Here is a 12,867-nt window from a genome sequence, read left to right on the forward strand (position 1 = left end):
ACCTTAAAACGCATAAAAACCCAAAATTTCTCAAAATATAACCCTCAATTCCAGAGACGAATCTCGTATTGCACCCATCAACCTTAATTGAACCACAAGAACGTGGGAAACCCAATTTCAAATGGAATGAAACCCTACATCTAAAGTTGCAGAAGAAATCAGATGATCAAACAGAAAACCCCCAAATCTTCAGAACAACTGAAACTCTAATCGCAATCTTAGAAGAGGAAATTGAAACCCTAATTGCAATCTTAGAAGAGGAAGATGATTACGGCTTGAATCAAAAGTTGTAGAATAGGAAATCAAAATCATTCACCCAAAACGTCTCACTGCACCACGAGAAAGGAGGAACTCTACCAGGCCCAGCGAAAGAAAGGACGCCTCCCTGAGTCGCGTCATCGCCTCCCTGAGTAGCACCATCTCCTCCCTGCAACTTTTAAACAGAACCAGCAAAAAAAGAGGGAAAGAAGAAGAACGTTCGACACGTAATAAAATATTTTGACGTATTAATTTTTTTTTAATTTATTAAATTCCATGTCATCAATGCCAGTATATTTTTTTTAATAAAATATTCATCTTAGCATATATCCACCTTAGCACGTTTTAACGCCGTTTGTGACAACTTAACGGTTAAGGGGAAAATTGGCTCAATTTTATAAATATTTGGACTCAATTGAGATATTTTACAAATATATAGAGATATTTTACAAATATATAGACTCAATTGAGACAGTTGAAAAAATGAGGACCGAACTGAGATTTCCATACAAAAATTAGGATCAAGGGAGGGTTTAAGCCTAAAACAGAATTAAAAGGTTTTAAATGAAGCTTTTCTCTAACAAAGGTCAAGTCGTGATTATGAAGAAGACATCTTATCCATGAAAAGGTTTAACCGACTATCAACTTGAAGATGTAGGAGTAAATAATGACTTTTATGTAAGGTGAATGATTAACATACATATGATCAAATTAATCATAGATCAAGGCGTGCCATATTTATGCAACACTAAAGTCTTGCCTGATTTACATTGTAAAGATATTGTCATAGCATATGGTAAATCATTGATTATAAATAAGTTGAATTATAGTTGTCATATGAAATGACAATTTTGATTTATTTATATTTATTATAAACTTGGTATGGTATTAGGACTTAGGTGTGACCATGTTTTTTTTTTTCAAAAATCTTGAAAAATTTATACCAAATTATCTTATAACATTCATAATTAATAATTATAACTCAATTTTTTTTTAAATTACACCATGTTAAAAATAATAAAGTCGTGTAAGAATTTCACAAGCAAAAATAATTACACTTAACCATAAATTCAAAAGTAATTATATTAAAATCGTCGTATGTAAGCACAATTTGAGTTCATATTCAGTTACACTAAAATTATCTCGGATAAGGATGACTTTAACTCAAAATCAATTTAATTGAAGCCGTCGTATTAATACAGAGTTACAGTTCAACTTGATAAAAATCATTTAATCTAATAACGAATTTAGTTGAAATTATTTTCAATTTTTTTTTTACATAATATAATCTCAATATATATAAACTTTTATATTTAAAGAAAAAGGAAAAAGTTATGCTGATAGAAGATATGACAAATTAATTTGAACTTATTATCTATAACCTTTTAAGAGTATGAAAATAAATTTAAAAAGTAAACATTTATCACATAACTTAAAAAAGAAAAAGAGATGATACATTTAAAGAGATAGTTTTTAAGAAAAATTAAAATATCAATAAATTTATATATTTTAAATAACTTCTTAATTTGGTAAAAAAAGTAAAATTTTACTAAAAATATATTTAATTTGTTTGGATGTTGAAAATTTAAGTATGTTCTATGCATGTGAATGAAAGCAAAGTTCCAATTCAATTTTCTATTTATGTAGGGCAACAACATGATGAATCTCCAAGGCTTCAGTACAATCCCAGCAGTGGATGGAACAGTCTTTTTTGTGAACCAAAGGATATTTCAGTGTCCCCACTTGGAAATCTGTGTATGCTTCACTGTAATCCAGGGTTACTTTAGTAAACTATGTGGTTATTAAAAAAAAAAGAAGGTAGTTTATTGAGGGTGTTACAAACCTATGCACTCTCTCTTCCCCTTCAGCAGTATATAGTATATATTTTAAGGATATATTTCGAGAACATTTTAATAATATTTATATATTATTACGGAATTGATTTATATCGGTATTTATAATTATTATTATTGATTATAAAATAATTTTTAATTAATCAATTATATGACAAGTAAATAATATTAAAATATTATAAAAAATATTATTAAAGTATATATTTAACCATTTTTGATAATAATTTTTTAACAAAATATTATATTATTATTTTATTGATTTATTTAAATTTAATTTTAAAAACATTTAAAACAGATCAATCATATAAAATAATTATAAAAAAAAATTGTTAAAAAACATTTTTCTTTCGTTAATTAATATTCATGTTTTTCTTTACTTTACTTTTGTTGCATACCACTTTACTCAATTCTTCTTCTTTCCATAAACCTATTTCTTTCTCTTTGTATTCATCTCAATCTAAAACAATGGCAGACATTACCCATCTTCCTATCGAACAGGTTCAGGACCTTGAGTGCCGTTTAAACAACCTTTTTTGTCTGATGGCAACAATGACAGACATTACCCTTCTTCAAATTAAAAACTAATTCAAGAATCTATGCGAAGATAACCTATGCGTTTTAGTAGCATTCTGTCGATATAAATAAATATTTTTAGTACGAATACAACATCGGGTACAAATTAGATACATACTTGTTGAAAGAAACCATTTTTATGATTTCACCAAACTTCTATTTCTAGACAGCTAAAGATAAAACATAATAAAAAGATACAAAAGTTTATTTTGCAAGATATTATTATATAATATCTACTGATAAAATTTCATAACTTGAACAATTTATTGCACACCACCAATTTATTGCCAAATATTTGCAGACAAGCTTCAACACACATGAAGCAGCATAAGAGAGGAAAAAGGAACTCTAACTTATTGGAACACAGAAGAAAAGCATGTTCAATCATTCTGAAGTTGTCCAAGTACAATGGTGTTGAGTGTCTCCCTCGTTAAAGGTGACTTAGGCATAACAAACTTGTTATAAACATCTTCCATGGTTGGACGAGAAAGTGGTCTTTCATTCAAACAAGCAAATGCCACTTTTGCAATGATGACCACCTCCTTAACAACTGGCATCACTGGAAGAGGTAGTCGTTGGTCCATCACATCCTTCAATAGCAAATTAGCTGTTACTGATGTTGAAGATGGTGAATGCATAGAAGAAATCAGATCTCCTGGGTGATTTCCCATTATTATTTCCAAACAAAGCACCCCAAAACTGAACACGTCACATTTCTCATTCACTTCCATTGTATAAGCAAGCTCTGCATCAAATTGTTACACAAAAGGTGGCAATGCTTATTATTGAAACAGTTGTAGAGTTTCTTAAGATATGAAAAAGTTGAAGGGCCTAACCTGGTGCAGCATATCCACAAGTGCCTGCAAACGAAGTTAAATTACGTGAATTAGGGTTCAGAATCTTTGCTGTTCCAAAGTCAGATAAGCGAGCTTCATATTCCAAATCTATAAGAACATTCTTGCTTGATATGTCACGATGGACAATAGGAGGAGAGCAACCATGGTGCATATGATACAAAGCATTTGCCACTCCTTTAACAACGTTAACCCTCTTATTCCAATCAAACATTGCTGCATGTGTTTCGCTGCTTAGTACTTTATCCAAGCTGCCACCTTCTACGAACTCATAAACCAAGAAACAATAGCGTGGATGTTCACAAAACCCATGCAACTTCACAATGTTACGATGTTTGATTTCTGTCAAGGTTCGAACTTCAGATGTAAAAGCCTTAAAATCAACCATTTCCCTGTCAACTTCAACCTGAAGTTTCTTCACAGCAACAATCTGGCCAGAGGGTAAGATGGCCTTGTAAACACCTCCAAACCCTCCTTTTCCGATGAGATATTTTTCATCGAAATTATTTGTTGCTTCGATGATGGTTTCATGCACTATTTTCCCATCATAATGCAATATAGAAAAAAGATCTCGATTTTGTTCTTCTTTCTCTTGCTTTTTCATTTTTCTTGCTTTTTGCGAATGAATATATAGTGAAACTCCAACCACAAATAGTGCACCCAAAGCAAGGAATAGTAAAAACATCATGGTCTTGATATTATTAGGACTGTGGCTCAAGACCTGCGGGCAAGGCATCAGCCCAGAAGCATGGCCACACAAGTTTTTGTTGTTTTGCAGTGCTTGAAATGGAGCATTAAGAAAGGCTCGATTGTTAGGAATTGGACCCTCTAACTGGTTGTTAGATATGTCAACATTTGTCAAACTGAACATATTCTTAAAACTGGCAGAAATGTTTCCACTGAGATTGTTGTGGGAGAGGTTCAAGTTTTCCAACATCTTCAATTTTCCAAGTGTTGCTGGAATTTTTCCATTCAAAGAATTCCCACTAAGATCAAGTTCTCGAAGATGTTGCAATTGGCTAAATTCAGATGGAATGCTTTCCGTGAAATTGTTATGGCTTAAGTTCAAGTGATTTAACTTGAGCAACCTGCCGAGCTGTTTTGGGATTGGACCGCTTAAATTATTTGTTGCAAGATCAAAGAGCTGAAGGTTCTTTAAGGAACCAATTTCAATGGGAATATTGCCTGAAAGATTGTTCTTACTTATGGAGAGGTGAAACAATTGGGTCAAGTTCCCAAGTTCTTTTGGAATCTTTCCTGTTAGACGATTTGAAGAAAGTTCAAGCATTTGTAATTTAGGTGCCTGGCCTAACTCTGGGGGTATACCACCGAATAATCTGTTGTATGAGATAATTAGGCCTGTGAGATTATGACATTTGACCCAATTTGATGAAAGGTTGCCGTTGAAGGCATTTCTACTCAGATCTATGTATTTCAAATTTGGATACAGACCAAAATCATTTGGAATATTTCCCATCAACATATTTTTTGCAAGGTTGAGCCTCATAAGACTAGAGCAGTTCTTCAAACTTGATGGAATTGGACCAGTCAAACGATTTTCATTGGCTGCAAAATTTTGAAGTGACCCTCCAAGGCAAATATATTGTGGCAAAGGACCAGTGAAATGATTATAGCTTAGTTGTAAGTTTACTAAATTGGTCAGGTTACTTGTTGCTATTGAGAAGCTTCCGGTAAGTTTGTTCACATAAAGTAATAGAAAGGTAAGCTTAGTCAAATTTCTGAAGGTAGAGGGAATATGTCCAGAAAGTTTGTTTTGTGCAAGGTTAAGCCTTTCTAGATAGACCAAGTTTCCTATGGAAGCAGGAATTGATCCAGAAAGCTTGTTTTCAGCTATGGACAATTCGATGAGTTTTGTCAAGTTTCCAAGAGAGGAAGGAATTGACCCGTTTAGTATATTTCGAGTGAGCCGAAGTTTCATCAAATTAGGCAGGTCTCCTATGGAAGAAGGGATTGGCCCAGAAATATGATTATCTAACAACTTGATTGTTCTGAGATGATGAAGTCCTCCCAAATCCTCAGGAATGGGACCAGAGAGAAGGTTGCTGAAGAGGATAAGGTGTTCTAAATTTGTTAAGTTTCTAAGTGAAGGGATTGTACCAGAGAGAAGGTTGCATGATAAATCAAGTGTAACAAGATTTGCCAACATTCCAATTGTCAGGGGGATAGAATCACTAAAATAATTATGTTTCATTTTCAACACCGAAATTTTGGACATGTTACCAATTTGACGAGGAATAGGTCCACTGAGGTTGTTGTAACTTACATACAACCTCAGAAGCTTAGGAAAGGATGACAAGTTTAGATTGAGAAGTGTACCTTGTAGTCCAAAGTTTTCAAGATTTATAGTGCTGACAGAGTTGGATTCATCACAAACTATTCCCTTCCACTTGCAAGGGGTAGTGAAAGTAGACCAAGAAGACAAGGAAACCTGGCTTTGGTTATCAAGGCTGGCTTTCCACTTCAATAGAGCACTTGCTTCAATGTTTTCATCTTCGACAGCTTCATAGCCAAACATAACAGTACCATTGGATAAAGATACACCAGAAACTTCCGAGGAATAGAACCTTAAAAGTGAAAAGAAAAAGGTGGTGAGAATATACTGAAATTTTACAAGCTTTGTGAACATCATGTTGGACTTTGAGGTAAGAGATGAATGCTCACAAAATGGTGTTTTTGCTTTCTGCATTATGTAGTGCAATTATTGTATTCTTGACCTCATGTAGGGTCCATTACTCGAATGCAGTTTGCTTGAAAAATAGCATGCAGCAAAAAAGTGTCGTTAATGAAGAGTTCATCTCCAACTTTGCAATTTTATGCTACACGAACTAAATGCTGATTCATTGTATCTAACATGATTTCCATTCCTGTAAATTTAGTAATTTTGTTGACGTGTAAGCTGTGCTCTATTACTAAGAAGTAAGAAAATTATGATATCAAATTGTATTGAACATTCTATATAAAGGATATCTCTTCTGTTTAGTACAGTTTTCCGTAAAAAGACTAACTTTCCAAGCTTATCATATTATTAGCATGTTTGCACTTTAGTTCCAGAAGTTCTAACAAGTTAAAAAATCTGAAATAATGCAAGTGTATCTTTGGTTAAGTTGATTATAATCCAACCCAGAAACAGTTCATCCAAATGTATTATGCGTAGCTACATCATGAAGAGCTTTTCGTCCAAATCTCAGCTCCAACTCATCAACTTCTCTGGTAACAAGTTCAATGGAGCAATATCTAAATGTATGGAAACGCTGCAAAATATGCAGTATCTTTGCAACATATGAACCTTAATACCAGAGTTGAATGTTAGATAGTAAGGGAAGTAAATACACGTTTATTGGTAGTACATGAATAGCTTTATTCATAACTACTTTACAAGTAAAATAGTTTCACCATTTATGAGAATATACGTTCCGTATCACCATTTGTGAAAAGAGAAAATCTGTTTCTCTGTAGTTGTTGGTTCAGTATTAATTTTCTGAGGTACCAATAATTATTTTCACGTGCTAGAACAGACATAACTTTAAAATAAGAGCAGATATAACTATTACGTTGACCACATCCATTGTCCATTTCACAGTCACCAAACATCTAATGACAAAGTAGAAACCACATTATTTTATTTCTGGAGAGGAAATTTGAGCTGCCATTCGCCACATTATTTTATTTCTGGTAGGGGAAATTTGAGCTGCCACTCGCCACGTCATTTTCAGTTCATACGATGATTCCATCTATCACCATCAAATTTAACCTGTTGGTTCCTCTCCGACCAAAATCATGACCAATTCACGCCCGCCTCGAGGTATATGCATATGAGAGATGAGACTAGACATTATATAAAATAATATGTTAACTAAATAACAAATATTATTATTAGAATAAATTTTAATAATAACTTTGATATCATATTAAAGATTAAACTTTAATCTTAACTCAATTTTACAGTTTGATCATCTACTTATATATTCTAAATTAATTTTTATATATTTTAAATTAATCTTTTATCTATGTTATCTAACACTTATTTTTCTTTAAATTTATATAACTTTTTAAAACTTTAAAAATCATGACTTTATATATCAAATAATAAAAATGAGCTATCTTATACCTTCAGTGGAATTAAAGATTTGAAAAATCAAACTATATTTTCTATCGTCCTAAAGGGTTGTTAAAAAACAATCATCAATTTTATCAGATAACAAAAATTACATGTCATTAAGTTTTAGGAATGATGAATTAACTTACCATATTGATTATAACAAAAGGAAAAGAAAAATGGTGTATTATTGATCATATGCTACTTCTTTTGTCATTATTCGTTAATAAATGTTAACAGGCAAACAACCATATAGAAGAAGATCTGGACCAGAAATTTTCAATTATGTGTACCTTTGCCAATTAAGATGAACACCTTTCGAGAAATTATAGCTCACATGCCTTGTTTAAGCAAGCATTCGGGTACGTTTGGTGATATATTAATTTGTTTTGAAGTCTTTCAATTATTTTATAAAGAAATTTTTAAAATTATGTTTAAGATCAATATCTACATCTTACTTCAACATAGATTTAGTCCCTATGAGATATCCGTTGGGTTTATCGAGGAAGAGATTTCATATGAGTTACACAAATACCAATAACATCTGAGTCATCTATATAAGAGATCGACACCACTCTTTATCCAAAACCTTGCAATGGGCTAATGAGTCTCTCATCTTTACATATTGTTCTACTTTCTCATTTCTATCCAATATGAGACTTGGACTCACACTTGAATTTCCAACAATATCACGTTGTTCAAGAAACTCTAAATGTTGTCGAACTAAAGGATTGCCAACAAAGACGTTTTAGTATGTTGTAAATCCTTATATTCAAAGAGAGACATTGTATTCCTAATTTTAAGAAAAATATATAATTCTGATCCAATCTTTAATTAGTTTGTATAAATTCTTTACTTTATACTTAATTATGCGTTTATGATATCTTAAATAAACATAGTAAGTCCAATGTTCCTGAATCTAAGAAAATAAAATGTACACTAAATTGTAAATTTAAAAAAAAATAGAATAAGCAAATTTACTATTTTAATGTGGAGAAACTAGATGGAATTTTGTTTACTTAAACTTAAAAAATATATCATTGTTTAGTGGGGTGGGCCAAATCTACTTTCGGTAAAATCCCATTTATCTCACACTTAATCCCATTTATCTCACACTTAATGTTTCATAGATATCATATATGTATCATTATTACAATTGTCCATAAGAAAATATAAAAGACTTCACATGTAAGATACATATTTTAAATTTTAAATAAAACTAGGACTCTTCTCATTATTCCCCTGCTCTCTCTTCATTTACACTCGATCAGATGTTATTCCCTCATTTATTCTTCTATAGCACACACGTTATACGATCATCGTAAAAACATAAATACTAATACAAACACAAACAAGTAAGGGTGCACTAACGTACACAAGATCATTCATAATATATTCATATATATTTACACATAACAATAATTATATTATTATGCAAAAATCATATTAGACTCAATCATCCTAACATACAATAATCATACTAGACTCGACCATTCGGATGAAACATTGATGCGAAATCACGGAAGGTCGTGAACAAGCGGTCAAAGTGAATCAATGTCTTAGGAACTACACATTAAAATTTCAGGTTAATCTACCTGCAAACTAAGTAAAAATTGAAGTTTTACCGAGATAACTTAAGAACAAAATTTAAGTGCTTTTTAGATCTACCAAAAATGCGAAATTAATACCTTTAATGAAAGATGTCCAATTAAAAATCTGAGGGATAAAGATAAATTGATATATCTTATGAATCATATATCCAAATTTCAGATCAATCTAATGGTAACAAAGCGAAAATTAAAGTTTTTACTAAGATAACTTAAGGACAAAATTACATGTTGATTAGTTTACTAAAAATGTGAAATTTATTCCTCTAAATAAGGACTTCAAATTAAAAATCTAAACAGTCAAAAGGGATTAAGATCTCTCAAAAATCATATATAAAAATTTAAGTTTAATATAAGTGTAAAGCCAGTGAGGATTGAGATTTTATTAAAGTAACATAAAGATAAAATTAAAGTGGTGATCAATTTACTCAAAATTGTGAAATTTATTTATGTAAGTACATACCTCAAATTACAAATTCGAACCATCAAAATGGAATAATATATTTTATAAATCATATATTAAAATTTAAGCTTAATTTAATTTTAAATAAAGTGAGAATTAAAGTTTTATCGAAGTAACTCAGAAAATAAAAAATCATAATAAAGAAAAACCTAAAATCTATACAAGTTGATAGATAACTAACATGTTTAAAACTTAACATGATCATATCTCATATATTAAGAATCATCAACTTAAAATATAAATCTATCCCTTTATAAAGAAACTTAAAATATAAATCTATCCCTTTATAAAGGAAAGAGTTAATTCTCTACCACTTTTTCAAAAATTTTCTCCCGGTCGAAAACTATTTCGAGTAACATTTCCTAAACTATCATTTTTCGTACAATAAAACTAAAATTTCTTATTTTATTCCAAACTAGAAAAGTCTCTTTTTTTTAATTATAATTATCATTATTATTATTATCATTATCTTTATTTATTATCATTATTGTTTTTTTCAAAGCACCTAAAGTTGAGTTGGCTGCTCCTTTTTAATTGAAATATTTGTTGGTTGGACATGAAACATGATTAGAAATAACACCTAAAGTTTGATTATCCATTTTTTTAATATATAAAAAATATATTTTGTAGAAATGAACTCAAATTTTTTTATTACTACTATAAGAGAAAATTATTACTATTTATTAAAGTTAAAACATGGGTCTTACACTTGCAGCCCAAACATGATACCCTAAATAGAATGGACATAAAATGTACTTTTTAGGGAGTTCACCACTGTGTTAAAAATCTGGTTTGAGATAATATTATATAGACAAATTCTATTTTAATTTTTTTTTCATAATCGATAACCAATTCTGACTCTGATTGCCGATAAAATATATTTTATTTTGTAATTAAATATAAAAAAATACTAATGGTATATAATTACTATAAAAATAATATATATTTTTTAAACATTATTTCAACTATTGAAATATTCAGAAAAGGTAAATTTTTTTAATTTTATTATCACTATTTTATTTATATTTCTTATCATTTCTTATTTATTTTTCTTTAATCGAAGACCCTTAATTATCATTTTTTTTATTTTCTCTCGTTTCACCCAATACATAGTATAGATGGTGATTCTAATCAATGCAAACATTTGTGTGAATATATTTGAAAAGATTTCTCCATAAATATTTATAAAAAGAAAACTTCTTTATAATCTAAAATTAACCTATACCTAACCTAAGTTTAAAATATACAATAAATATATGGGTAAATATGTTTTTAGTCTCTAAATTATGACGCAATTTTGGTTTTCGTCCCTCTTCGAAACGTTTGTTCATTTTAGTCTTTTTAGTTTTAAAACTCTTATGTCTAGTCTTTAAAAACTTAAGACGTTAAGTTTTCTGTGAGGTGACAAATGGCGAGTCACGTGTGATGTCACCTTCCATAACCACTTTTAATTGACGTGGCAGTAAAGGTCTGGTGGTCGGTTAGCCTGATGGGTGGTCAGCCATAAAAACCCGGTGGTCGGTTTGCTTGGTGGGTGGTCGGCTACTGGTTCTGGTGGTTGGTCAGCTTAATGGGTGGTCGGTCTGGTGGTGCCTGAACGAAGGTCAGTGTTTATGCTTTATTGACTTCGTTTTTATGCAGCTTGACTTCGTTTTTGAATATCGTGCAGTCTCATGGCACCACCAAGCCGACCACATACCAAGTCGAGCACCAGACCGAGCACCAAACCGAGCACCCTAGTCGACCGACTACCAGACCGAGTGGTCGGCCACCCACCAAGCCGATCAACCACCGGGACTTTATTACCACGTCAATTAAAAGTAGTCAGGAAAGGTGGCATCACACGTGACTTGCCGTTTGCCACCTCACAAAAAAACTTAACGTCGTTGCTTTTTAAGGACTAAAAATAAGAGTTTTTAAACTAAGAGGATTAAAATAAACAAACGTTTGAAAGATGAACAAAAACCAAAATCACGTGATAATTTAGAGACTAAAAACATATTTAACCCTAAATATGTATTTTATGTTTTTTTATAGATGGTTATTCAGAAATTTTTGCATTATGGTGGAATCTAACCGACGGGGTTGGCATAAATAGTTATAGAGAAATAATGTTGGATGAAAAAGAAGGTAGGTATTTATTTTTTTATTAATTTCGAAACAAATATCTTTAAGGCTTACCTTATTTTTTATTGACACAATCGTTTTTATTATCTTTTTAACATCCTTTATAGTGGCAAAATATTTCCGTAATCAATTATAGGACTGTATTTTAATATTCATTTTCGTTTTTCATTTAATAATGACAAGTAAATAATAAATAAAATAATAATTTTTTCTCATATTTCAAACCATATAACCTTTTTTTTATCAAAACCTTTTTCCCCTATAATGATGATTAAGATCACAATCTATAAATTTGGAACAACAGTCAAGGTACATAAAACTAAAATATAGGTTGCAATGTAAATAAATATTGGGATAAAAATTCCAAACTGAGAAAAGAATAAATGTACTTTTGCCCAAATTTAGCTCTTCTTTAATACTGCTATTTTTTGTATTCTATACTGAGCCCTTAAAACTCAGAATACAATTTCAATACTATAATTACAGATATTTGCAAAACTATTGAATATTTGATTTTCTTTTATAAGTGCAGTTTGAGTTGTGGTGAATTCTCGGATATTAATAAAAAAAATATTTTTTAAGAATATTTCTTTTACAATCTGTTTATAAAATAATTCGTAATTAATCTATTTCAAATATATTTTGAAAATAAATTAAAACAGAACAATAAAATAGTAAATGATAATCTTTCATTAACTATTTATTCTGCTTTTACTTTTCGTACTTATGAGTAACGAGGTTTTCTCAGTCTTTACACAAAGACCTATCTTTGCCCGACACGATTAAAGGATCATTAATTTAGCCTGACTATATACAACAAATACTTTTCCAGAATTCACAAAGCGTTTAATTAAATTTTAATTTAAGAGAATACAGAAAATGTAAAGAAAGTAAAAAAAGAATCATGATTTCTGAGTGACTGTTTTTGCATCATAAACTTTGTCTCCAAATAAGACATCATGCATAATATTTCTTTCTCTGTTCTTTTGAAAACAAATACTGAAAACGAAATGCC

General features: G+C 30.5%; 1 protein-coding gene across 1 annotated transcript; it reads right to left on the reverse strand.

Moving 5' to 3' along the window:
* Nucleotides 1–2,931: 2,931 nt before the first annotated feature.
* LOC108337653 (MDIS1-interacting receptor like kinase 2) lies at nt 2,932–6,451 on the reverse strand. Its single transcript, XM_017574222.2, has 2 exons — nt 3,521–6,451; nt 2,932–3,429 (listed from the first exon to the last, which is right to left on the reverse strand). Exons 1-2 carry the CDS (start codon nt 6,243–6,245, stop codon nt 3,065–3,067), a joined length of 3,090 nt encoding a protein of 1,029 aa, XP_017429711.2. The 5' UTR covers nt 6,246–6,451; the 3' UTR covers nt 2,932–3,064.
* Nucleotides 6,452–12,867: the final 6,416 nt, after the last annotated feature.

This window comes from Vigna angularis, chromosome 7, assembly GCF_016808095.1.
Source record: "Vigna angularis cultivar LongXiaoDou No.4 chromosome 7, ASM1680809v1, whole genome shotgun sequence".
NCBI classification, from domain to species: domain Eukaryota; kingdom Viridiplantae; phylum Streptophyta; class Magnoliopsida; order Fabales; family Fabaceae; genus Vigna; species Vigna angularis.